Here is a 26278-nt window from a genome sequence, read left to right on the forward strand (position 1 = left end):
GTGTGATTGGCTTATAATTTCATAATGTGGGGGAAATGCAGCTTGAAACTACTGTAAGGGCATAAGAGTCCAAATCTCAATTAGACATGTTTGGGCACCTCTGGTTTTGAATAGTTTGATTCTGTTTTGCAGAGTTTCTGTAGCATTGTGCATGACATGCATCCTGCCTCGATCACAAGAGATAGCCAAGCCCGCAGGGACCAAGTCTTCACAAGGCAAGCAGCGGATGCGAGCACAGTGCACAGGCCCATCAAGGAAGAACACGACATTACGACTGAGATTCAACATGACTTTGAAGGAGAGCACTTTCCGACAGCCGACACAGACCACTTGCTTAAGAGAGCAGAAGGCACCTGGCCTGGTATGCTGAATCAACATCGAAAAGAGATGCACCATGCGACTGTCCCTAGGGTTAAACCTGAGAAGGATGAGGTTTTCCCCTACTGCCAAGAGTCCACTCGTGCCGACGCAACGATGGCAAGGCGCCATGTACCGGACGACTTGAAGACACCCTTAGAGCTCATTGCTGCATATGAGAATCGCACTGATGGCAATAATGATGAGTACAAGCTGTACTATGATCCATGGGATACGCCCGAGGGTTACACAGACCCTGGTACTTACAGACCAGTATATGGTAATAGGTTAACATCTGATGAAGATGGAGCTAGTGGTCAGCGGTGCAACTGGCCACAAAGTGGACATGCAGAGGGTCAAGAGTACAGCCAGAAAAACATCTCCGACCAGATCTTCGAGGGAGTAACATCAGCAGATGCTGAAGTGCCACATTCATTGACATCCAGGGCCAACAAACCTCGTTTGAACAGCTCAAGACTTGATATCTTACATTCGATTAGGACCAATCTACAGAGAGATATGTTGGATGAGACTTCCAAGCCCTGTCAGCAAAGGAAAATGCAAAGTCTTCATCAGAAACACTATGAAAGCAGATATGTTGATCATCTCTCTGATGAATTTGAGGTCTCATACCATGGCCAGTCTGACAGGCAAGCAGCAGTCCATGCTAGATGTGCTGGTAAGTTGTTTTGAGGTTACTCCTTTGTAAGAACATGTAAGTTTTGATACTCATCCAGTAATTTGTAGTCAAGATGATACAACAACCACTAAATACTGGTTTTTTTTTTTCATAACTAGCATATTTAATTGTAAATACATCCTGTATATCATTTCTAAATATAATCTTTCAAAATGTAACATTGTAGAACTTTGTAGTAAATGATCTCATTATTAGCTTTAAAGCCATCTAATCTACACTTTACTTCTTTCAAATTTTGCATCAGATGTTGGTCAACATAGATCGTCATACAGTAAGCCATTGGAAGGTCCACCATCCATGAGGCACATAGGTGTGGCTCAACCGTGCCCAAGGGCTGCTCCAATCTTGGAAGGCAGGAGCTGCAATAAGAGAACCACGAGGAACACAGCATCACATGAGTGGAGTCAAAGCCTGGAAGATGCCACACAGGGTGGTGTTAGCTATCCCGGCCACCTCTTCCAAGATTGCCCGCACCCCAGCAAAGCTATGAGAGAGTCTTCTGGCTACCAGACCTCCTGGCAGAACTCTGCATGCAGGCCAGCTTTCTTTCAAGGTGCCATATCAGATAGGATGCCATCAAGAGACTTTTTCCTCCAAGGTATCTGCAGCTCAAACTTTGACCACGATCTATGATCAATTTCTCAGAACCAATTACCAGCTTGATTTCCTTATTACAACCCTGCTCTGCATAATTGCATTCCTCACTGATCAGGGAGGGGATGGGGTGGGGGGGGGGGAGGGGAAAGTTAATAAATTTTTATTGTTTGCATCCACTTGACACAAATAACTCACAGTGTGCATGGTGAATCTGGCACGTCGTGGGGTCAGATGTAACAAACAAGGTGATTTTGCTCGTCCCTGTGACTCCTTTCTTTTTAATTCTGTTTTTGTACCCTGTCGTAACAAGGTAATTGTCTTATTTTGGGGGTCCTTGATACAAGGAGCTTCCCTGTTTAGTTCCTGGTTATCATTTGTGACCCTGCACCACAAAACAAAAAAAAAAAAGGTCGCCAGACATGGATTTTTAGTTAAGGACAGATTCTGAAAGAGCAGACTCTAAGCTTTAAAATGATGTATAACTCAATTCAAATGGACTCTCCTAACCTATCTAAATATTGGAAAGAAAGCGCACACTATGGAAAAGTGTGAACCGAGAAAATAGTCTCTGAAGTACACGGTCTTTCTGTCTATTCAAGCGCTTAATCTTTACCAAACTCTGCTAGCTGTGCGATGAATGGGACAAAAAAAACAGGATGTAAACCACTGGAGCAACAACAATGATGGGATTATCAGATTAAATTGAAATTGAGCGTGTTCTATCAACACATTCTGTCCATGATTAATGCCAACTTTCAAAGCAGTAACATTATCCCTTCAAAAGTTGTCAGACTTGAAAGTGAAGAGTGTGCAAAGGGTTATCAAGAAATGAAAAGGGGCCTCTAAGACATACCTGATCTCACTACTCTACAAAAAAAAAAAAAAGGGTTGTAGAAAAACTACTGAAAATGCACTTTCGCACTCATTTTATGATCCCAAACTTAAGAATAATGTAGAAGGATAGCTCTTTAATAAAGTATGAAAAACTAAATATTAACTTGGTTAACTCGTTTCACCTTTTTTGAGTCCTTACGTAAAATCAAGGAGTGCGACTTTTTGTTTGTTTTGTGATGCACGGTCACATTTTCATTTCTTTGCTTGGCCTTTCCAGGAGTCCATGCACAGAGCACGTCCTTTGGCGATGCCATGACAAAGAAGCGGAGGCTGACCTTTGAGAAGGTGCCGGGAGCCAAGGATGGACAGACCAGGCTAACTTTTCACTAAGAATGTCTTCTCCTACAACATCACATGCTACGTTTAACCTTTTAATAGGAGACTGGCTTTGCATGTGAACAGTTGGACTCTGTTCTTAGGTGGACACATTGCTGGTCAGAAAGACAGCAATCTCAGAGACTCACAGAAATGAGTGGAAAAGATTTTGAAAGTTTGAAGGTTTGTGGAGTTTTCACTACTGGTATTTCAAATATGTGTTTGCTGCAAATAAACTGTGCCCTCTCTAGATTTGTCATTTCCAATGACAATCTAAGAAACAATGCCCATGTTTTGGTACACTCTGTACTTATTACTTTGTATTAGTAATATGACATCTGTACTTATAAAACTTAAATTCTTGCAGTACATGTGCATTCATGTGAACTTTTGTGAACACCCTGTCCATCTCTGTCACTACTGCATTACACATTTTATGCTGATGTAAATAAGAGACACCTGAATATGTGCATAAATATACATTTAAGTTGGCAGTTATATGTAAGATTTCCATTTGCAGTGCATTTGTCTTTTGAGTTGTAAAGCATTGATTCAGACAAGCTCAGCATTATATTGTACCAGCATAACAAATCAGTGTTCTCTATAGAAAGTAAAAGTGATCGTAGCATTTTTTCATACATGCAACAATTTCAGAAACGTTAACTTGTTACTTACTGGAGCACTGTGACAATTGGGATTGGCATATGAATTATATGATTTTGCTTTCCAGAAGTTCGTCATTCCACCCAGATTTACAGTAGCTGATGATATCAAGGTTTTGAGAGAGTTCTGATGAATTCTCATTTAATCTGCATAGATTTTATGATATTGATGTAGTTTATACACTTGTCTTGTCTTGCTTTTAACAGGGATGCCAGTTTTCAGGCAAAAATTTGAATTCACGCCCCAGTAGTTCAAAGTTCAGGCCCTGTTGTGTACAAAGTTGCTTCATGTAGATATATTCCTCAGGTCCTCTCTTTCATTCTAATTGGCATCCCTGTTTTACTAATATCGTGACTTCATTCCAAATGTTATTAAAAGCTGGTATTCGGATGAAGTTTAATTAATTTGACATACACACAAATACAAATGCATTACTTGTATTATAAATACTGTCAGGAGGTATAAAGGTTAAGCAGTTCATACAAGCCAGGCTTATTTTCTACAGGGGACTTTGGGCTAGTTTTCACATGCTCTTTCTTTTCAGTAAGTGGCAAAATGAAAATGATTCTCTTCATCAAAGCAAAGACATCTCAGGATGCAGCTGACAGAGTAAAGTTGCCTAGACTTATTTGCCATACATGGTACACATAAGATGTTTGTCCATCCCGTGTGTCATTTGAATTCATGTATTTGACCTGCATGAGAACGTTTGTATCAGGTAGTCTCTGTGATAGATGTTAAACCTTTGTGTGCTTAAAGTCCCAATTGGCACAGAAATCCCTCAAGGGTTGTACACACTGTCCAAAGTACATGGCACTGAAAGGGTTAATGTGTGTTCATTCTCAGACTTCCCTTGTCATTAGCTTGAAATGGTAAGATAAATGAAATGTTTCTACTTCCATAGTGAAAGGTGTGAAAATGGATAGTCATCTGCCTTTCACTAAGTTTCCTAATTCACCGTTAAGACAAGTGAGAATGTAAGTGTGACCCTGCACCACAAAACCAACAAAAAGTCGCCAGACATGGATTTTCAGTTAAGGGCAGATTCTGAAAGGGCAGACTCTCAGCTTTAAAATGATGTATAACTCAATTCAAATGGAGTCTCCTAACCTACCTAAATACTGGAAAGAAAGCACACACTCTGGAAAGTGTGAACTGAGAAAAGAGGCTCTTAACCCGTTGAGAACGAGTCCTGAGTATACTCGGGCAGGGGTCTATGGGAAATGTGTGTTGTAGCAAAATCAGTCCATCCTCAACGAATTAAGTACCCTGTCTATTCAAGCGCTTAATCTTTACCAAGCCGTGCTAGCTGTGCCATGAAAGGGACAAAACACAGGAAGTAAACCACCAGAGTAACAACAATGAAGGGATTATCAGATTGGGCTGAACTTAAGCATGTTCTATTAGCACATTCTGCCTATGATTAATGCTAACTTTCACAGCAGTAGTGTCATTCTTTCAAAAGTTATTAGACTTGAAAGTGAAGAGTGTGCAAATGATTTCAAGACACGAAAAGCGGCCTGTAAGACATATCTGATCATTCTACTCTTCCCCCAAAAAGGGTTGTAGAAAAACTGCTAAAAACACACTTTCCCATTCATGTTAAGATACCAAACTGAAGAATAATATAGAAGGATAGCTCTTTCAGAAAATATGAAAAACTCAAGATTGACTTGGTTGAACCATTTCACCTTTTTTGAGTCCTCACTTAAAATCAAGGGGTGCGACTTTTTGTTTGTTTTGTGGTGCACGGTCACAAATATTTCTAGTAGTGACCAGGAAATATTTCAGGGTCTGGATCTTATTGCGAGTTTTGTACTGTACTGAACAAGCATGAAAATATCAACACTCAATTTTTTAAGCTATTCAGATGTGTATTGAAACACTCTTGTCCATAAAATTCACAGGTGACGTTCTGTGAAATAGGCCCAGAAAAAAAAAAAAAAAAGATACACAATTATTCATGCTCAAGATTTTCACTGTCATAATCGTAGTGCATGTACGAGACTGGGAAATGTTTGAAGGGCGAGTACTGTATCCACTAATAGCAATATGAAGTATACCATGTACAGTCCGATGCAGTCATATAACTTTTCTGCCATGGAGCATTCATTTGTACAAGTTGTCCCACAAGAAAGGGCTCCTGGTAAATACTGAAAGAGTAGAATGCCAGCCTACATTGTAGTTTGTAAATCTTGTATACTGTATTTGGTTTGGTAAGGATACCTATTACAGAAGCAATCTTTGTGGATCACTTTAATAACTATTTTCATCCATTAATGTGACTCATATTTCAACTATTTACAATCCTGCAAGGGATTTTGTATGTTCTTTTTTACTTTGTCTTTACTGTGCAAATATATCAACAAATTTACGTATCAAAAACAAACAATAAAAAAAAATTGTTAAACTTGCTTTCATTATTTTGAGTGAGGTTTCAGTATAGTTCTGCAGATTTAACATTTGCCTGGTGCTTGTTGATGCCATTGTTAACAGTGAGATTGAGTGGTCCACCAGAATCTTGTACCTGGTAATTTGTGCAATCTGCTGAACAGTTCTGCATATTGTTACACAATTATATTTGTACAACACAACACAGTGTCATTTACAATGTTCCCAGATTCAAACAAATGGGTAGAAATAGTGTGCTACAAATACATTGTACTTATTCCGAATTCACGAAGGTGGTACAAATGAAACCATGGTTTAAACCATGGACAAAAACCATGGAGTGCCAAGTGTCGCATAGAATATTTCGTTACAAAATCAGTCATTTCGTCGATGAAATGATTATTTTGTAACGAAATGACAATATTATGTAACTACCCTGTAAATGAACATTTCGTCCACAAAATGATGATTTCGTTAACGAAACGGTCATTTCGTTACGAAATGACAAATTTCGTAACGAAATATTCCGTGCGACACTTGGCGCTCCATGGTTTTTGTCCCATGGTTTAAACCATGGTTTTATTTGTACCACCTTCGTGAATTCGGGCCATTGAATGCCCAGTGCACCCTAAAACCCTGTTAATCAAGACAAGATTGTAGTGGTTAATAGATGAATTTAGAGTGTAAGATGGCCAAGTCATGATATTGTGTACATTTTAACTCTTCGGGGAATTCCCTACTTACATGTAGCTCTATGCATACCTTTGAAGCTGTGGTTTGGAATGCAAAATACCACATTATTACCTCCGCCAAGGGAGGAGGTTATGTTTTCGTTACCGTTGGTTTGTGCGTTCGTTTGTTTGTCCGTGTGCAAAATAACTCAAAAAGTAGTTGACGGATTTTGATGAAAACTGCAGGAAAGGTTTAGAATGATACAAGTAACAAACGATTAACTTTTGGTAGTGATCCAAGAATTTTTTGGGAATTTATAAAGGATTTTCAACATTTTGGCAGGTAGGGTCAATGAATGAGTTCACGCAGCGCGAGGTTTGCATGCGCACACTAAAGTGCGTGCTCTAGTTTCTGCTAGGGCGAGGCGCGCCGTGCAGCTGAGGGTTTATGACATAACAAAGGCTTCTATATTGGGAAATCCGGCGACTTTCAGCACACAATGCTATTATATAAGTACGTATGGGTGGAAATAACTGATATCTCTATGGAAGAACAAGATCAGTGGTGGAAATGGGCTGCATGCTTGGCGGAAGTCTGCGCTCTCGGAGAGCTTTTCTAGTTTGCAATGGTTTGCAAAGACAAGACAACCACCCTCATTGCACACTAGTTTACAGGTTTACAAATAGATTTGTCATTTCTATCTTCCTTGTCATTTCTATCTTCACTTATATCTTTTCATACTATTTCCCATACATTCAGATTGTGTTGTATAAGAACTAGACTTAATTCTGAACGTAATTACTATCTCAAACACCCTGCACACACACACACACACACACACAAGTTCGCAGAGTCTTACAAAATCTTCCACCTCGAGTCTAATCGCACACGACATGGAATAAAAATAGGAAGCAACTGTAGGTTTTGGCATTGCATGGCTGAAATCTTTATTCACATCTGTGCACCTAAGGCATGCTCCTCAAGACAAATACAAATGGTGTATAAAGGTATTAAGCTGGTTACTCCTCAAAATGCAAAAAAAAATTACAGGACGTGGTATACTACAGGTACTTGAGACCTCGCCTAATTGGTTTTACTCGTCCTCTCTCATAATATACAAATTTCTTGGTTCTCCCCAAGTAAAATAGTATTTGGGTTTTTTTCTTAGCATTCTGTGTTTTTTGTATTCTTACGTCAACACTTGTGACTTTAGAAAATATGAACAACTTGCATACCCTTTCTTGTGCCTTTGCAAAAAAGGCTATGACAATATGTGGGCTTTGGGGTAGGTTATTTCTATGGATATGATACTACCTCCCTAAATTTACAGCTGTCAAGTGCTTACCCCAAGACCTGGGACACCTGAAGCGGAAAACTAAAAAAATGGGATCAAGTCAAAGAATTACATGAAAACAATTTTGGCATCACCCTCTCATATCATACTTCAGGATTTATAAAATGAATTTAGTCAGCCTGAATATGTTTATAGCACATGTGTGATGAATCTAAGCAGCAGGATTTTTGAAGCACAAACACATAGCTACTGCAGATAGATGTCAATACATGCCCAAAGCTGTATCCAGGAGTCGTATGACGATAAAGCCTTTACCTAAAATTTAAGTCGAAAAGAACCTCTTTGAATGTTCTACTGTGCTGACATCTGCAGGATTAACCATAGCAAATACATCAAACGAGAGTGAGAGGGGCAGAATTTTTTAAGTGACATCTTAGTAGCTTAAATCTTCTTATGCACAAACCAACATTGATATCCAAGCAAAAGATTACAATGCCCTTTATCATTTCTTTTTTATGATGGGGTCAAAGGAATGATGGGGGGACTTTAGAGCATTCACCATACACAGGTCTTATGTTATTTCAACAGAGACTTTCCAAAAAAGAAAAAAAAAAGTAGCTACACAAAAACGACAAAATGTATTACAACTAAACTAACAAAAACTGCACATACTCCTAGATTAACTTGTCCTATGTCACAAATTGAGAAGATTTAATCAGAATCGACATCCATGTCTACATTCTGGATGTCCGCGTCCCCCTCGCCCCCTCCAGACTTCCCCTTGCCCTCGGCCACCCCTTTCTCTTCCTCCTTATCGCTGTTGAAGCCCTTCTCCTCCTCGTCATAGTCCCGCTTCACCTTGGATGCCTTGCTACTGCTGCTGGAGCTCTTCTCCTCCTCCTTGGACTTGGTGCGGTCCGAGGTCCTGTCCCGGTCCCGGTCCCGGTCCCGATCCCGATCCCGCTCGCGTTCCTTCTCCCTGTCCTTCTTGTGCTTCTTGCTGCTGCTGCTGCGTTCCTTGCTGCGGCTGCGCCGGCTCTTCTTCTCTTTCTTGTGCCTGACGAGTGACGTGAATCATCAAAGAATGCTGGTTAAAAGGCTAAATTTTTCACACAGTGGCTTTACAAACAGTTAAGAAAATCCTTAAGCTAAGTACAATTCCAGAAACGATCTACCAAAACTTGGCTATATTCATGCCTCTTGAGGTTAACTGTGTCAGACATAGCACACATGAATGAGAATCTTGAGCACAGAAACCTACTCTTTTACTTTTGGGCCTTTGGGCTACAGGAAACATATGTCTTACTAAGAGTTCTCACCAAAGGAAAAATTCACCACAGTGCATCCAATTTCCCACACTTCATTAAAATTTCAGCTCAAATTTAAAAGTATTTCCACACCAATTCTAGTTCTCTATGATGAAAGTCAGGGCCCTCTGAGAGTATCTGTGAGAAATCCGGCTGTCTACCCATCACTCACCATCTTACCTCTTTTCTTTGTCCCACCCCGATGATAAATGAATAATATCAAACTTTTGAGAATGCTGATACATTCAAACGTATTCTCAAATGGTGCTTCAATGATCAATTTTGTTTTAGAGATCACTCGCAATTTTGTCTTAATGATGGTCCTAGCCTTAGGAAGTGTTGGTACAGAAAGAGAGATAATTTGATAAACATGTTATTGATCAAATGGAAGGGGGGAAAAAGTGATGGTATTGATTGACTACATAGAAACATACATGTATATGGTGTCAAATAATTTGAGTGCAAAGGTCAAAAAGTGTTAAAGTTTACAAAGAAGACCCACAAACACACTTCAACACAATCGAAATGATTTCACCACTTGGTGGAAGTTGTCTACAAAATACTTTTTCTCAATCTTCATGTCCAGCTATCCCCTGATAAACTATTTTGTTTGTTTGTAATGAAACTGCATTGATGGAGCTTTTCACAGATGGTGACAACTTACTTCCTTGGAGGAGACCTGGATCCGGACCTGGACCTCCGCCTGGGAGGTGGGGAGGGAGATCCGCTGGGCGAGCGTCGCCTGGACTTGGAGGGGGACTTGGAACGGCTGCGGCGCTTGGATGGGGGCGGGGAGCGGGTGCGGCTGTGGCGGCGGGGCGGGGGTGACTTGCTCCAGCTACGCCGCTTGGGTGGCGGAGATCGGGAGCGGCTGCGGTCCCTGTTGCAGAAACGAAACGAGAATAACATTTCATGTGAACCCATCAGTCAGTATCGAGATCAGACATTTGTTCTTTCCCATGGGCACACTTGAACATCATGATCACATTCTTTTCTCTGGAAAATGTGCCAGCTTTCTTCATCTCTGAAGATGCTAATCTTACTCTGAAGAATCCTGCTGTTACTAAAATATGATTGTGTTTCAAGTTGAGTGGAATTACTATTAAATGCATTCTGCAAGCAATGTGAAGGAGTCATGCTAATTTTACTATTCTCTTCTGTTGTCCATGGCCAGAGTTGTCCATGATCAGAGGTATGTGACATCAGCTTGGCTTCTTTGCCATGAACGTTTAACTGTTGATCAAGCATAACTGTTATTGCATGGAGAAAATTGTCCATACAAAACCGTATCCCAAATCTGGTAATCTTATGAAGTAACTGATGCAACTCATTTTACAAAGAATTACAAACCAATCCAGACATTCAATCAATCAAGTACCATTTTCTTTCTTCTTCTTCCCGTTTTGTTCTTATAATAAACCTTACCCATCATCTTCTTGCCATGATTGAATTAAAGACCATGTTGCATGGGATACCATGGAATGGGAAGGCTGGCCCAGCTTGGATGTATTCAAGAATCCCCATAACGAAATGTGTACAGCTTCATCACTGATCTCTATGTCAGTATACACACAGCTGAAGAATCCACATGCGCGTACGCATCAATGCACATATTCGCTGACGGGCGCTATTGGTGGTTTTCGAATGTACCTCGGTAGGCAGCGAACAAAGATTGATCCAATCGGACCACCCATGTTTTCCTACACTACTGGGTCCTTTACAATGATGTACACATGAAATAGACCCCAAACTGTTGAAAAGTTTAGAAAGGACCTGGTTTGATGACACTCACCGACTTTTGCTCCTGGATCGCCTCCGTGCACTGTAGCTTCGGGGGGGCGTCTTCGATCTCTTCCGCCGCTCCCTGCAAAAAAATGTGACACATTCAGGTGAAATGTCAAATCATAAATCAACGGAAGAAGTTATGACACAGGTGGGCAAAGAAACATAAGTATAGAAGGAGCACAAATAGGCCGAAATCACATATCACATGATGAATGGTGTGCCCAATCTGTGACCCTCTGCTATGTCACTCCAATGGGGACTGAACAGGCAAATGGCTACTTAAAGCGTTAACACATGAGGAAATGGAGCACCTTTGACAACCACAACCACTGCCATGAAGTCATCCAAGAAATAGTACATACGAATGCATGCCTATAGACAGGGCTCGACATTAGCAGTGACCTGATGGCCCAAGGCTCAATGGCCCAGGGCCTTGATGTTGGGGCAGTAAATTTCGAAAAAGGATATTTTCTGGTGGCCCAATTAGGCACTTACGATTAAAAATGGATTGCTATGTTTCCATTTATTTCGGGCCACAAAAATTTCAGATTTAAAGATTTGTGTCTAGCCCTGCTTTAGATAATTACATCATTATTTTGGAGGCGGGGGAAGTACTTAAAATTGGAATTATGCATTGGGCCCAGGATATTTACTTTAAGTTACGAAAACCATTTTCCATGTAAGTCTATTCTACCTGTCACCAACAAATAGACTTTGACAGTGCAAAAGTATTGACACCCTCTTGCAAAAATAATGATGCTAGCAGCACAGAGTGTAGACTGAGAAAACAAGTCTTTCCTATTTACCTTGAGCGGGATCTTCTGTCCCGGCTGCGAGACCTTGAACGTCTGCGCCTCGGCGGCGTTCTGGTACGTGACCTTCGTCTGCGTGGGGGTGTTCTCGATCGTCTTGGCGGAGTCCTGGACCTGCGCCTCGGAGTTCGAGAGCGTCTTCTTGGTGATCTGGAACGGCGACGCGCAGGTGTCCATGACCGGGATCTTCGGCGAGACCTTGACCGCTTGCGGGAACGAGATCGTGACCTGCGACGGGATCGCGATCGTGAACGGCGACGCCGACTCGGGCTTGGGGTGCGTTTCCTCTCTTTCTTTTCTTCCTTCTCCTCGACGACAGGTGCAATGACTGGGCAAGATAACAAGTAATAGAAGAGGATTAATAAAAACAAAACACAATTTAATCATGGGCACACATTTCAATAATGATCACTGTCATATTTCTTTATGATGAGCGTGCAACACCAATGACAAAATGGGTAGAGTGCACCCAGGAAAGAAAAACTTCAGCAAATTAAATCAAAGAAAAACAAAAATTACAATTAAGGACAAAGGATTTAGACCAGTCCCGATAACTTAACATGTGTCAGACCTACATGTACAGACGTTGTACTGTGTATCTCCATTGATCTAATACCATATGTACATTGCATGTTCATACCAGAATTATGAAGATGGATAATACAGTGTACCAGTAAGCTAAAAACAGTAAAATACACATCCTTCAAATTGGTAATTGAGTAGCAATTATGGTGACAGACAAACTAAAACAATAACTCTAAAAAGTCCCATAGCACAAAAAATAAACGATCATATTCCACTTTAAAAAACACATACAATGTACTTTGTACAGCAGGCTTGTACCCGGGTATTCAGACATTTTAATGACTGAGATGAGGGCTTCCATATAATTTTTGTAAACTATTGAATTTGTATGGATATATTGACTCACCTCTACTGCTTCTGAATCCCCAAACAAATAGTAAAGTGCATGAATCTCTCTAGCAATCTATTACAATCAAGTAATCATATGGCATTTTGTAAGGACTGCTGTTGAGCCCAGTATGAACATGATGACAAATGATATTTGTACTTTCTATGATATTCATACGACATTTCGGTGTTATTACCTTTGGGTTTGTCTTTAAGCTCTGGTTGTAATGCTGCAAAGAAACAAAATGCATTAATTTTTGCAAACCTACACACTGCATTGTACCACTCCTGCTATTCTCCAAGAAAAATTGTAACAGGCAACAGCTCACAATATTTAATGATCGTTTAAGTGTGCACACTGCCAATGATTTAAACCTGACCGGCACATTATGAAGTCACCCTCCATAATTAAACAGATCTTGGATTACATGAGTGTGAACCCTCGAGTTATCAGCAACTGGAATTTCTCTTCATTCTTAATGACCGCTATCAAGAGGCAATATGAATGCAAAGCTGTGGTTTGACATGCACAGGAGGAACTGTCCCACCATTTCATGACACAAGACACATGACACACTGTGCATAACAATCAACTCCTTTCCAAATGTCCACACAAAGATATGCTGAACCAATTTCTACCTTAATTATAAAGGGTCACCTGACCAACCTCTCCCCCAAAATGACAACATAACGGGAGAAAAACATAAAACAAAGAAATAAAACTTTATTATCACATTCTTGCTGTTGTTGTCTGGGTAGTGGAGGTCTCGTGTAAATAACAAACCAAATCAAAACCCAGAATTTTTATCTACTCCAGAGGATGCAAAACATTTCATCATGTATACATACAACATTCATACACTAATAATTAGCGGCTAAAATCACTATCAGAAATTGAGCAGCTTCCTGTGGAGGTAAATGGAAGACAAAGTACCAGAACAGTTCTAGGGTTGGGGTCAAGAATATGACTATTTGAAAGAACTCCTGATAAAACACGAACATGGTTTGGATTAAAATATGATGCACAGGGACTGACATTGGGTAAATGTTATGTTGACTGGCAGAGTATGTGTATATGATAGGTATTACTGCACTTCTAAATACTATTCTTAAGAATCTGTTTATCCGTGGAAACAGATGCATACCTGCCAACATTTCAAGATGAAATATCTTACTCGTGGATTGCAAAAATCTTATTTTATATGCAAACAAGTTAAAAATCTTACTTTCAGTCAAATCTTCAGAAAATAAACATGAAAGATATATCTAAATATTCTTTTAAAATCTTATTTCTCTGACAGAAAATCTTATTTGCTATTTTTAATGTAGAAAATCTTATTTTGCTATTTTAAATGCAAAAAATCTTACTGAATCTGATAAAATCTTATTAGTTGGCAAGTATGCAGATGTCAATTACTTATTGCACACACCGATTTCTCCTCAACCTCAACGATCACATTATTTTTATTCTGACTATAGTAATACATGCAGATAGATCCATTGTCTGTTCTTGGCGATATATTAAGTTTCGTCAGTGGTATTCATCCAGGTATTTTCCCAAGTTGTATGTACCCTTGATCAGTTTCTTCATCAATTTAATTTTCATCTTCATTAAAGTAATCAATCAATGTAATCTTGCATTAAAGGGATAGTATAATATTGGTGGAGATGTGGATTAGGCTTTAAACTATTTGCGAGATACCAGAAACTACTTATGAAATAATGCAGAGCATACCGTTCTAAGAGGAATTCAAAGTTTATTAGATAAAAATCTGTTTCGAAATGGCTGAGACATCCAAAATCAACGAAAAACAAAGCAATCCTAATAAAAAGTGGATCCTACCTTTTATTGGATTGCTCTGTTTTGGATATCTCAACCATTTCAAAACCAATTTTCATGAAATAAATGTTGAATCCCTCTTGGAATTACATGCTCTGTCATAATTAATGGGAGGTTTCTCATTATCTTGCCCAAAAAAATGCTAGAAACCTGAAATCGGGTCTTGATTAAAACTATATGATCCCTTTAAATAACATTCCTGTCAAATTGCCACTGCCCATTAGACCAATTTTTCTGCTTGAAGAGACTTGGATTTTTACATTTTAGTTCTAAACATTATCTCCCCATTGAATTACATCTGCCTATGATCCAACCATTCTTTTTTTTTCTAAATATGTACATTAAGGGTGATGCCCTGTAGCAAGATACACTCGGTTGGGTTGAGAAGAGAAAAGTAAGTGAAAGACAGAGAAAGAGAGAAAAACGATACCTTGCTTTAAGACATATTTACCGATGGTAAATAAAGCATAAATGAAGGGATGTGCGTTTGTGTGTGTGCGTTTCACAGCCTAGTGAAGAGAATCGAGCGAGAGAAAAGGTTAGCTTACCTGGATCGATAGCAGCCTGAATGAGAGCCTGGGCATCTCGGACCTGTTTCATGGTCTCCGCCAGCTCACGCTGGATGGCCTCCTGGGTCTTCGCAGGCGGCTTCACAATGGCGTTGTTGGAATGGTTTATCCTGCGGCAAACATTTGAAGCAATTTTATTAGAAACCAAGATTTGAAAATGAGAAACTAACAAAGGATCAGGGGCTCATAATGAATATTTCACTTCTCCCTTTAGATGGAAGATTTACAATTTCAGTTTTCCCCATTTTTTACTTCTGTGACACTGATGCTTGTGGTTTTGCTGCTTATGACAAAGATGCAGACATTACATTTCTTCTTCTTTTTTTAAATACAAGCCTCAACAATAAATGAAATTCATTTACAAACACAGTACACACCAAGACATCGAAACGTATGTTACACTCTTCCTGGGGGCAATCAACACTTTCCATAGTTAAAATTCCATTTCATAACAGAAAATACAATTTCTCTTTCCATTTTCTTTGTTTTTCACATTTTTAAAAACATTTCTAATTTGCCCCCAGTCGACGTTACCTTTAAGAAGTTAAGTTATCATGAACTTTACACACACATGTATATTGTGAATAGAAAATACTGACATTGCTGCAGGTGATACAAAGACTCAAACTCTCCTGCTTTTGGCAGGAGATCTCTTACTTTGAGGCCATGATGCAAAATTTACCGCTCTCACACTTGAGTCGAGTTTCTCCTACTCTGGCTTTGTGTCTCCCTCTAACAATTTAGCTCCTTCAGGCAAAACTTTATTTTTGTCATATGTGCTCAAACTAAGCCTTAGATATATCACCAGACAGCATCTATAACCCTTAAAGGGTGTGTACAGTTCTGGTCGAGGTGAGGATTTGCTGTTAACATTTTGCGAGATATTCAGAAACCACTCTATGAGATGTCAAAGAGCATGCAGTTCTAAGGGGTATCAAAGGTTTATTCAATGAAAATCGGTTTTGAAATGGCTGAGATATCCAAAAACAGGGTGAAACAAATAGATCCTAATAAAGTTGTGGCATGTCGCCTTTTATTATTAGCATTTTTTGGCTATCTCAGCCATTTGAAAAACAATTTTCATCAAATAAACGTTGAATCCTTCTTAAAATTACATGCTCTTTCATATTTCATAAGAGGCTTTTCATAATCTCACTTAGGAGTGTTCAAAACATGAATCCCCACCTCAACCAGTACTGTACAGTCCCTTTAAGATATGCTCGGGTTTGGAGTCTCTGATATTAAGCACTGGCAGATGAAGAGAACATACAGAAGCAGCACTGATTATATGACTTGGAGGTACATTCCAGAACAGAAACTTACTTGATTGGTCTTCCAGCAAACATGACTCCATTGTAGGTGAGGGCTTTGACAACAGAGTTCTGGTCGGTGAACTCGACGAAGGCGAACCTCGTCGGCTGCGTCTCATCCCCTGCCATGCGCACGTACTTAACCTCGCCAACTTGCTGGAAGAAGGTAAGTAGCTGCTCAGCCGTCACCGTCTGCACAGAATACAACAAATTTCACAATGAGAAAGAAGTGGATTTGAAAAAAAAAAAAAACATGGGAAACTTCTTGGGATTTGAAGATAATATCTAGAGATCTAGTAGGACAAACTCATGGAATATCTTTGGTGCCATGTTCTTTGAATATCAACAAACTATTATAATGTACATAGCATTTGGATTTATTGCCACTTGGTCTTATATCAGATGGTCTACTTCCCAGTTCACCTAACACCACTACGGCTACACTCATTTGGTCTACTATCAATTTCGTCTAATGCCTGTTGGTCTAATCCTCACTTGGTCTAATGTCCAGTTTGGCTAATCATCATTTTGTCTAATGACCAGATGGTATAATTGCAATTTTGACTCCTTGGATATTTTTCCATTTTGTCTAATAAACTGTGGCTATTAGACGAAATGGGCATAGCCCATCTGTAAGTAGACCAACTGGTAATGAGGCTAATAGGAAATTGGACTAAATGGTCATTAGATGAACTGCTTGTAGAAGACACAGGATTAGACCATGTGGGTTGAGACTAAATGGCTGTTAGACAAAGTAGGAGTAGTCTAAGTGATAGATCACCTCGGATTTGGATCTGCATGATACTTTAGGTGCACACATGAACATCATGTCAGATTACTGTCATCTAATGACTCCCCTCTCCAGTCAGGATAATTTACATGATATCAACATGTTTCATAACATTCAAATTCTGTGGAAATTAAATGGAAAATGAGAGGAAATCCACCTTCCTCTTGGTTTTTGTCTCTTCTAATAACAGAATTTGCATTGAAAATGCCAAGACCATCAAAATTAACAAAAAATAAAAGTCTAAAAATAAGGAGACAACACTCCTGACATTCCACTTTTTTTTCTTGACTGAAAAGCCTCAACTCACCGCAGAATCCAGGTTGCCTACGTAGATCGTTCGTCGGATCTCCTCTACCTTGGACGGGTCCACATTGTTGAGCGGGGGTGGCTGGGGAACCCCAAGGGCAGAGAAGCTGTCTCCAGCGGCGGCGGCAGCTGCAGCAACACTGGCAGCAGCCAGGCCAGCGGGAGGCTGGATGTGTGTAGAATGACAACAATGGAAAGTATGAGAACTTATACTGTTATTACAAAGTTCTCGGTCCAAGCACTTTTCTTTCATTATACCAAGATTTTGTTACAGTTGAACAATAAAGTATATATGAGACCGTGCACCTCAAAACGAACATAAAGTCGCACACACTGATTTTGCATGAGGACTGAAAATAAGTGAAATGGGTCAACCTAGCCGAACTTGACTTTTTCATATTTTCTGACAGACCGGGTCTTCTTTTACATTATGCTAAAATTTGGTATCATAAAATGGGCAGGAAAGTGTGTTTTTTAGCAGTTTATCTCGAACATTTTTGGTAGAATAGTGTGATTAGGTGTGTCTTTAGAATCCCTTTTTCATTTCTGAAAAACCTTGTCCACACTCTTCACTTTCAACTGTAATAACTTTTGAAAGGATAGTGCTACTGCTTTGAAAGTTGGCATTAATTATGGACATAATGTGTTAATGAGGCATGCTTAATTTCAGTTTAATCTGATAATCCCTTCATTGTTGTTACTATGGTAGTTTACTTGTTTTTTGTCCCATTCATCGCACAGCCAGCACGGTTTGGTAAAGATTAAGCGCTTGAATAGACACTGTACTTCAGAGCCTCTTTTCTCAGTTCACACTTTTCCCGAGTTTGTGCTTTCTTTCCAATATTTAGATAGGTTAGGAGAGTCCATTTGATTTGAGTTATACATCATTTTAAAGCTTAAAGTCTGCTCTTTCAGAATATGGTCTTAACTAAAAATTCATGTCTGGTGACTTTTTGTTTGTTTTGAGGTGCAGGGTCACATTATGACAGATGACAATTTTGGGACCTACAGCTGTACATGTATATCGTAACTATGTTGCAACAAGAATTTTGTTGGTTTTCTATCGGGAGTGCAGTATAAGACCTACAAGTGAATGAAAGCCTGCATAAGTAGGTACCAACAGATCATAGCGAGAAAACCGTATATCTCTCTATTGCACACACTCCTAGGTCCTACATTTGTATACTTCCCTCAAACATACTGTGCAAAATTTTGGTGTACATGTAGGCACAACCTCAACACAAAAAATCCTTGTCTACTGATAGGGTGATATCCCTGACTCTGCCAAAATGTATCAAGAATGAAAGCAGCATGCTTTCTCACTGCACAGTCATCAAAATGACAGCTCAGCTGTGTCTAAGTGACGTGAAAAACATAACAATTCCTCTTTAAAATAGACAGCAAACTGTACTGCACACATATATACATCAAGTCCATGGAACAGGTGGATGAATTATTGTGAATTGTATGTCCACTTCTTTCACATGAGACAACCCTTCATGTTCAATGAATGCCTTACCTGAGTGATTTGAGACATGAGGGGCTGTGGCGGGGTCGGGAGGAGTCCAGTCCCGGGGTTGTTCATCAAGCTCGAAATCCCACCACTGAGACCGCCCGTCAAATTGGCAACCATCTGCAGCGCCTTGCTCTCCTCTGGCATGGCACCTTCAGCAAAAAATCAAACCACAAACTCAATCATTAATTGTATTTATTATTATTATTATTATTATCATTATTATCATTATTATTATTAGTATTAGTATTATTATCACTGTCATTATTATAATTATTATTATTATTATTATTATTATTATTATTATTATTATTATTATTATTATTATTATTATTATTATTATTATTATTATTATTATCAATTAGATTATCATTATTACCATCATCATCGTCATCATCACCATCACTATTATCATTACTATTCTTATTATTGTTATTATCATCATTACTTACTACGAGGCAATCAATCATACGTTTAAGCAAAGGTACAAGTAGTTCTAAAACGTGGAGGCTAATGATGTCAACAAACATTGATTCCAAGCATGCTCCCCTGGATTACATAATGAAAAGGCAATTCAAGATCACATGACTACCACTGAAGTTGGTCTTCCCATCTACCCAGGGGAGCATCATAAGGACTTGATTCAAAATGGACAAAATATAGACCAGACACACTTTGATAAACAGTTGAAACTACAGTCGTACAGCAATACTGAATCAAGGAAGTCACATTGCACTTGTGTCTGTGACTACACACAGAATGAGAAACATAATACTAGTAACATCTCAACTGCCTAACTCGGACGGGACAATGTAATCCCTCTTATACGATGAAGACCCAGTCAACAGTGCCAATGGCATCATAATATCCAATATTATTGGAATAATATGCAAGGGTGTACATTGTAACTATGTACATTGTACTTTAGGTGATTTAAGGTTGCCTATAACTGTGAATTAAAATTTTCATACTGAGATTACAATTACCGTACATTTACTCTATATCAGTGAGCACTAATACAAAATTGTTTCTCCATGACAAATGGCGATTGCAACTCTTTTACGAGTACACCAAATCTCTCCAACTGACCGTCAAGGAATGGTGTGACTTGCAAGGGCCGGTCAATGAAGACTGTGTTGGTCAGGTGCTGGGCCATGCCCACGCTGGTGGGATCCTCGAAGTGCACAAAGCATATCCGTGCTGTCACCGGTAGGACAGAATCCCTTTAAAAGAGAGAGAAAAACAAAACAAAACAAAACAAATGATGGTCACACTGTACACAGAGACTTTGCATATACAGCTACAGGCTGTAAAAGGAAGCACAAAATGTTAACAATGATGGTCATTATGGCATTCATTGGGTAAAACAGTTGAAAGCTAATTCAGTCACTGAGAGTTGTTACGCGACTTTTACAGTATTCCAAACACCAAGAAATAGTAGGGGGCCGACATTTGCTGCTCAAGAAACAAAGAATTTTGAGGTGAATCAGTACCAGTACCGAGATTCGACCTCCCATGCCAAAATTTGACCATGCACATAAGCATAGGTTTCTACATGTAGCCAGGGGTTAAATTTTGGAGTGCATTGTGGTGAAGTTTCGGGTGACTTATCAAAGCAAGCTGCCCATAATTCGACCATTATGCATTCTTACTAATACTCCTAGTAATACTTCCTCCAAAATTTGACTGCTGCCTATATATGGTATGTGCAAAATTGTACAATGTAAAACAGTATGCTTTTGTGTGCGGTTGAGTTTTGGCACAGGAGGTTGAAACTTAGTGCAGGTCTTTTGCATTACGTGTACATTGTATGTGCTGTTACAATGTACATGGAGAGTGGGTTGTTTTGAGCAACAGTGTGAAAATCAAAAACAGCAACATCAATGCTTCCCAACAACTCTTTTGGTGCAAATTTATGTGAATAATTATTGGAAACTTTATTATAAGCTATTAAAATCTAAACTCTAAGTATTTCCTGTAATTTTTGGTTCAACTTGGACTGGTAATTCAAAACATCAAAGTGGGTACAAAAAGCAAAAGCACAAACTTAGATTAGCGCTAGAGTGACCACACAAGTGACCCCATCATGTGCGTTCGTTGTACGTACGTATTACTCAATTATACTAGAATCTACATGTAGGTCTCTTTGTGTTTAGTGTTACTGTAAATTCCTGGTTAAACTTTACACTTTACAGCAAGCAGCACCCGGCCGGAGTTAAATTTACTGGTTACTGGTTAGTGCCCAAGTAGACTTGACGTCTGGTCCTGATCTTGTAGCTAGAGTGGTGGTGCATGGTGCCTAACTTTTGTTGCAATTAACGTACAGATTACTATTGTAAGCTCAACCCTACTAGGGTAGTATGGTTGAGGGGTCTAGATATCGTGCACGAAAATTTGTGATGCTCTTATAATAGAAATTATTCCACAATCGTATCTGAATTTTTCAATATATACATGTATCACGAAAATGCAGAAAAATCACCTCCCAGAATCTCCTCATGATACGATGACGAAGTAGTGCGCTGTCACCATTTGTATGTCGGACTTAATTTTATGCGTTCAATTTCTCGGGTTATGTAAAGGTCGCGCAGCTGCCCTATGTAGTTTCATGCGTGAAAGTGTCTGCCCCTCTGCGGCTGTAACGTGCTTCGGCTTTCGTAAAATATCGTAAACGATCGATCGAACAAATTACGAATTCTATCGGCTACGAACGAGACAAGCGAGACGACACGTCTCTAAGCTACAACATCCTTAAAACAGATTTTAAGCTACTGTACGGTAGGTAAATTACAAGGTAAAAAATTGGAAATTTAGTGAAAAATTTGTTCGAAATCAAAATTTCTTACCGGCTTCCTTCTCATGTTTAGCGGTTGTCAGGTATGTTTATTCCATGGGCGTATCGGCAAATTTTGCGCTAAGTCCTACCGGTACGCATAATATCGCTTGCTACAGACTGTATATGCAGTTTCGCTATGCGCGACCATTAAGTCCCTGCACGAGATCTAGTATCCTTACTATACTAGACTTGTGTCTAAGCATAACAACTGCTTAACTTCTCGTCTCTTCAGCTCAAAGTCTACGTGAATTTCAGAATTTAGATCTACATATTTTAATTCAGACAGTAACGACATCACTCAGCTATAGCTAATCAGTAACATTGAACAGAACACCATTAACTCTAATATGTGCCACGTTCACACCTCCAACTCAGTCGACCGCATGCCAACTTCGCATAGGTCTAGTCTATTCTGCTCAAAAGCACAAAGCCACCCAAACGGACCGATTAATCGCCCAATGCCACAGTACGATGAAAGCATTTCTCGTGATTCCATTCCTGCCACAGGTAGATCTAGACAAGTTTGATCTTATGTGGTGACTGGCTATCAAGTGCCGAAGTGGTGTTCCCTACTGGATTTGCGAATAAATTGTAAGTTTCTGGGACTATTTTTGCATGCAAAAGTAAAATAATGCCTCTACAATAATATGGCTACTGAACCGGTCATTTGAAAGAAAAATGATCATACTTCGTAGACCTGTCATACAATTTAGGCCCTAGGATCCTACATCAATGAAATAATTCAAAAAAAGCAAAGTTTGGCATTTTCACGACAACTTTGCTCAACATTTCCTGGGTAACAAATATCTAAATTTACTTTAACTTAACAAGATTTGAAAAGCATAGATGCCAAGTTCAAAAAATTTTTATGAGTGAGATTTTCATGACTCGGCATCTCGGTGCGCATGCATCATGTGCATGTGCGTGAGCGAGGGAGCAAAACGACTGAGCGAGGGGAGGGGGGTGTCCACCCTCCCACGGTAGGGAGCTTTTTCAATTTTTAGCTCTTAATGGTTCAAGCTGGTGCATACTTAAGTGACTCTTTTTTACTTATTTTGAAAGACAAAAGGGAAATATGCCTTCACTTGCAACTCTGACTTTAATATTTTGGGCTATGCTCCCAATGCGTGAGAAAAACGGGTGTCATGCGTGAGATCGTGAGACACACCCTAAATGCTTGAGTCTCACTCACAATGCGTGAGACTTGGTAGCTCTGGAAAAGCGGATTGTTTCTCCAAGCATGGCTTCACTGGTGAGTGGTGTCTCAGAAATAATGTGGCATTATAGGACCTAGCAGTAGCGTTACATGCGGTTGTTTACCTAGACAGAAAGATCCGTCTGTCCGGAGGACTCTTTTATATTTTGCCATTGACGCTGTCCTCCGTATACGGAGGGGATCCGTGAAGCCAGACGTAGTCTCCGCGGAACATTCCCCGACGGACAGATACAGACCGATCTTTCGGTCAATTGTTTACCATGTTTGCACCATAGCACATTAAGAGTTGTTTTACACATTAATAGTTACACTTAAATTAATAAGTGAAGAATCGGTAGAATCAGTCAGTCTTGCTCTCTAACTTGAATGGTCTACAGGCCAGATTCTGGTAAATTTACTTACTCTTTTGGGAAGAGTCGAATGTCTTCGATTTTGCCCAGGAAGCTGAACAGAGTTCGCACCTGTTCCAGCGTCGCTGCCGACGACACATTATTTACTTGCGCCACTTTTGTTACTGCCATCTTGAGAAGATCGCCCCTTCCCGGTACTCGTTAAGTGGGAAAAGGGCGAAATACTCCTGCTTTGGACAGAAGAATCTCCTCTAGTAACTACAGGGTGGCGATCATCGCATGCAGACCCCAAATCACCTGTTTCAAATGTTTCTTCAGGGTGCAACTCAAATTGAAGACGTAGTTTCAACGTTGGAGTGCACACAGCTCTTATCGTGCATGCACTTGACCTGTAGCTCATCGCTAGTTCGCGCTAGCTAGTAGTGTACACAATACAATGCCAATGATAAAAGCAATCCGAACATCCACTGCGGCGTGGTGGCGCTTTCGCGTGGCGTCCTTTTGTATGGTAGCCTCAAAGAGCTTTTCCCCAGTACTCGTATAAGTGGTGGAGAGGAGAGTTAAAAATCTCTTTGGGTAGTCTTTAAACTACTCGGTACAAATTATCATGGGAGAGAGATTTTTCTCACGCTCTTTATTGTTTTCTGACTTACTCTCTTTCTCTCTTTCGTTTTCCTTCTTCTAACTTTCCTTGTTGTTTTTTTTTTAAATATAGATCTTTCTCCCTAGATATGTTTTATTAATATCATCTCTTTCATTTTCTTTTCTTTCTATAACTTCCTTTCATATTTTATTCTCTTTCTTTGCTGCCAATACTTATAGCAAGTAGTTTTTTATCCTTCAGTAGTTCCAGTTGAGCATTAAATTTCTTTTGGTTTCTCTATAGTGTAAATCAAAACAATCTATCTAGATACTATCAAATTAAATTTTTGAAAGGAACTCCTTGCCGATAAATAACACTTCGACCAAATTTTCACCGTATTAAAGAGTATACAGGCCCGTAGCCAGAGGGGGTGCGTCGGGTGCGTACGCAACCCCCCCCCCCCCCCCAAATTCTGAAAGGTCCACTTTTTCATAATAACGGTTTTTAGCAATTCTCAAGATAACAATCCCGATAAATATAAAGACACCTTATATGCTACGTAAATGTGGAAGAGTACGTTTAACAATGTTAAAAATAATTGTACGAAACCCTTTTGTTGTATGAACCATCGGATCGTCCCCATGCACACAAACACAAATGCTATGTATCAATTTGTGCGAGCTATTATTATATTGGCACTGCATGCCATGGCCCTTGGCGCGTGTGACCGGTGGTTTTTTTTTTTTTTTTTTTTTTTTTTTTTTTTTTTTTTTTTTTTTCAACTGGCCGCCCGAGTACGTGCGATTCGTGGATGACATTGAGGTTGACACTTGCATTTTTCACAGGAACAGAGGTAAGTGGATGAAAATCTAATAGCCTCAAGTTTACATATATGATAAAAATTAAAGAGATTTCCTCGAAATTACTATAATCGAAAACCTGAGACATTTTATATCTACGTCTCACAAAGATAAAGCCTGGATATTGCAAGAGCTCCGGAGTAAAAACAGTCAGTGAAAAACCCTACGTACGATGGCATTGTGAGAGCGTTAGACTGCATTGTGACGCATCGTTATTTAATTTACATTCTTTATTGATATATTTTCATAAATATCTCAGGTAATGAGTCGGATTGGATTACAATTCTCACAGCTTTGTAGAAGTCTGAGTCAACAGTATCACACAGTACTTCAAGACGTATTATAGTACAAACGATTTCTTGAGCCTGCACCGTTTCAGGCTCTGTTCTGGATACGGCGGTAGAAACTCATTCTTTTTTGTTGTTTATTTTATCATTATTTACTAATCTCTTTTCTAACTTACAGGTAACGGATTTCTTTGCAGGCCAAATTCGGAAATGTAGTGTTGATTATTACTTATACATTTTCTCATGTTGTGACAGTTCTATTGGTTCTCATTTTAAAGTGAGCCAAAACCTAAGAACATTTTCACTTATAATTTCCAAAGAGTATTATGCAGGCACGCAAACTCATTTTAGTTGTATTTCATTTAAATGTAATGGGTAAGAGGGTATGAGAGAGAATGGAAAGTGCTGAGCTATGAAGTAAAATGGTAAAGTAAAAAAATTTTCAGATAGTATTACAAAAGAAACTCATTCTTTTTTGTTTGTTTGTTTTATCATTATTTACTTATCTCTCTTCTAACTTAAAGGTAGTGGATCTCTTTGCAGCCCAAATTCGAAAATGCCTAGAGACAGCTAGTAACCAAATATGCTACTATAATTTAATAAATAAGAAATAACCATTCCAGTATGTATCTTAGTGTGCACAGTAAGACAGATCAAATCAAATAGGAAAACATCTGAGCACTAAGCCTTAGGTCTGAATTTGCACTCAACTTCTTCCAATGGCTAACGGATGTTTAATGTTTGAATTTCACTGACCTCCAAATTTCACAAAGAAAACCTTCTTAGCATGATGGTTAATATGACATTTGACTGATATTGGAGATGTTTGCGAATCGGATCTACTACCTTTAATATTATTAAATCTAAAATGATTATTTGAAAGTTCGGAAATGCTGGAAATATCCTACCAGAAGGAGGCAAAATATAAATGGTTCACATTTACAATTCATTTCGTTTTAAAAAAATTCTTATTTATTTTCGTTTTTGACAAACTCGCATACCAACGGCTGATATACTGTATAGTAGAGTGAATGTTTAATCTTCCAAACAGCATCCAATGGGATGGAAAACTCCAACTGAAAGGTGGACACCGTGACCATACTCGCTAAAGAAAACGCG

General features: G+C 39.2%; 2 protein-coding genes across 2 annotated transcripts; one reads left to right on the plus strand and one right to left on the minus strand.

Annotated features, from left to right (window-relative positions):
• Window positions 1-138: 138 nt before the first annotated feature.
• Window positions 139-5940, plus strand: LOC140236840 (uncharacterized). Its single transcript, XM_072316775.1, has 3 exons — window positions 139-1036; window positions 1302-1655; window positions 2766-5940. Exons 1-3 carry the CDS (start codon window positions 157-159, stop codon window positions 2876-2878), a joined length of 1347 nt encoding a protein of 448 aa, XP_072172876.1. The 5' UTR covers window positions 139-156; the 3' UTR covers window positions 2879-5940.
• Window positions 5941-7511: 1571 nt separating this feature from the next.
• LOC140236793 (uncharacterized) lies at window positions 7512-23764 on the minus strand. Its single transcript, XM_072316730.1, has 11 exons — window positions 23482-23764; window positions 20117-20250; window positions 19034-19179; window positions 17516-17680; window positions 16432-16610; window positions 15088-15218; window positions 12897-12929; window positions 11782-12115; window positions 10983-11054; window positions 9855-10070; window positions 7512-8940 (listed from the first exon to the last, which is right to left on the minus strand). Exons 1-11 carry the CDS (start codon window positions 23598-23600, stop codon window positions 8595-8597), a joined length of 1875 nt encoding a protein of 624 aa, XP_072172831.1. The 5' UTR covers window positions 23601-23764; the 3' UTR covers window positions 7512-8594.
• Between the last annotated feature and the right edge of the window lie 2514 nt (window positions 23765-26278).

The sequence above is a fragment of the Diadema setosum genome, chromosome 13, assembly GCF_964275005.1.
Source record: "Diadema setosum chromosome 13, eeDiaSeto1, whole genome shotgun sequence".
Lineage (NCBI taxonomy): Eukaryota > Metazoa > Echinodermata > Echinoidea > Diadematoida > Diadematidae > Diadema > Diadema setosum.

Bases quoted from the DNA above. Each gene is read 5' to 3' on its own strand.
- LOC140236793 (XM_072316730.1), bottom strand. From the start codon at position 23,600: ATGGCAGTAACAAAAGTGGCGCAAGTAAATAATGTGTCGTCGGCAGCG. The intron at 17,681-19,033 runs GTAAGGCATTCA...ACACACATCCAG, and splicing joins TCATGTCTCAAATCACTCAG to CCTCCCGCTGGCCTGGCTGC. The intron at 10,071-10,982 runs GTGAGTGTCATC...TTTCTGCAACAG, and splicing joins CGATCCAGGAGCAAAAGTCG to GGACCGCAGCCGCTCCCGAT.
- LOC140236840 (XM_072316775.1), top strand. From the start codon at position 157: ATGCATCCTGCCTCGATCACAAGAGATAGCCAAGCCCGCAGGGACCAA. The intron at 1,037-1,301 runs GTAAGTTGTTTT...ATTTTGCATCAG, and splicing joins AGTCCATGCTAGATGTGCTG to ATGTTGGTCAACATAGATCG. The intron at 1,656-2,765 runs GTATCTGCAGCT...TGGCCTTTCCAG, and splicing joins AAGAGACTTTTTCCTCCAAG to GAGTCCATGCACAGAGCACG.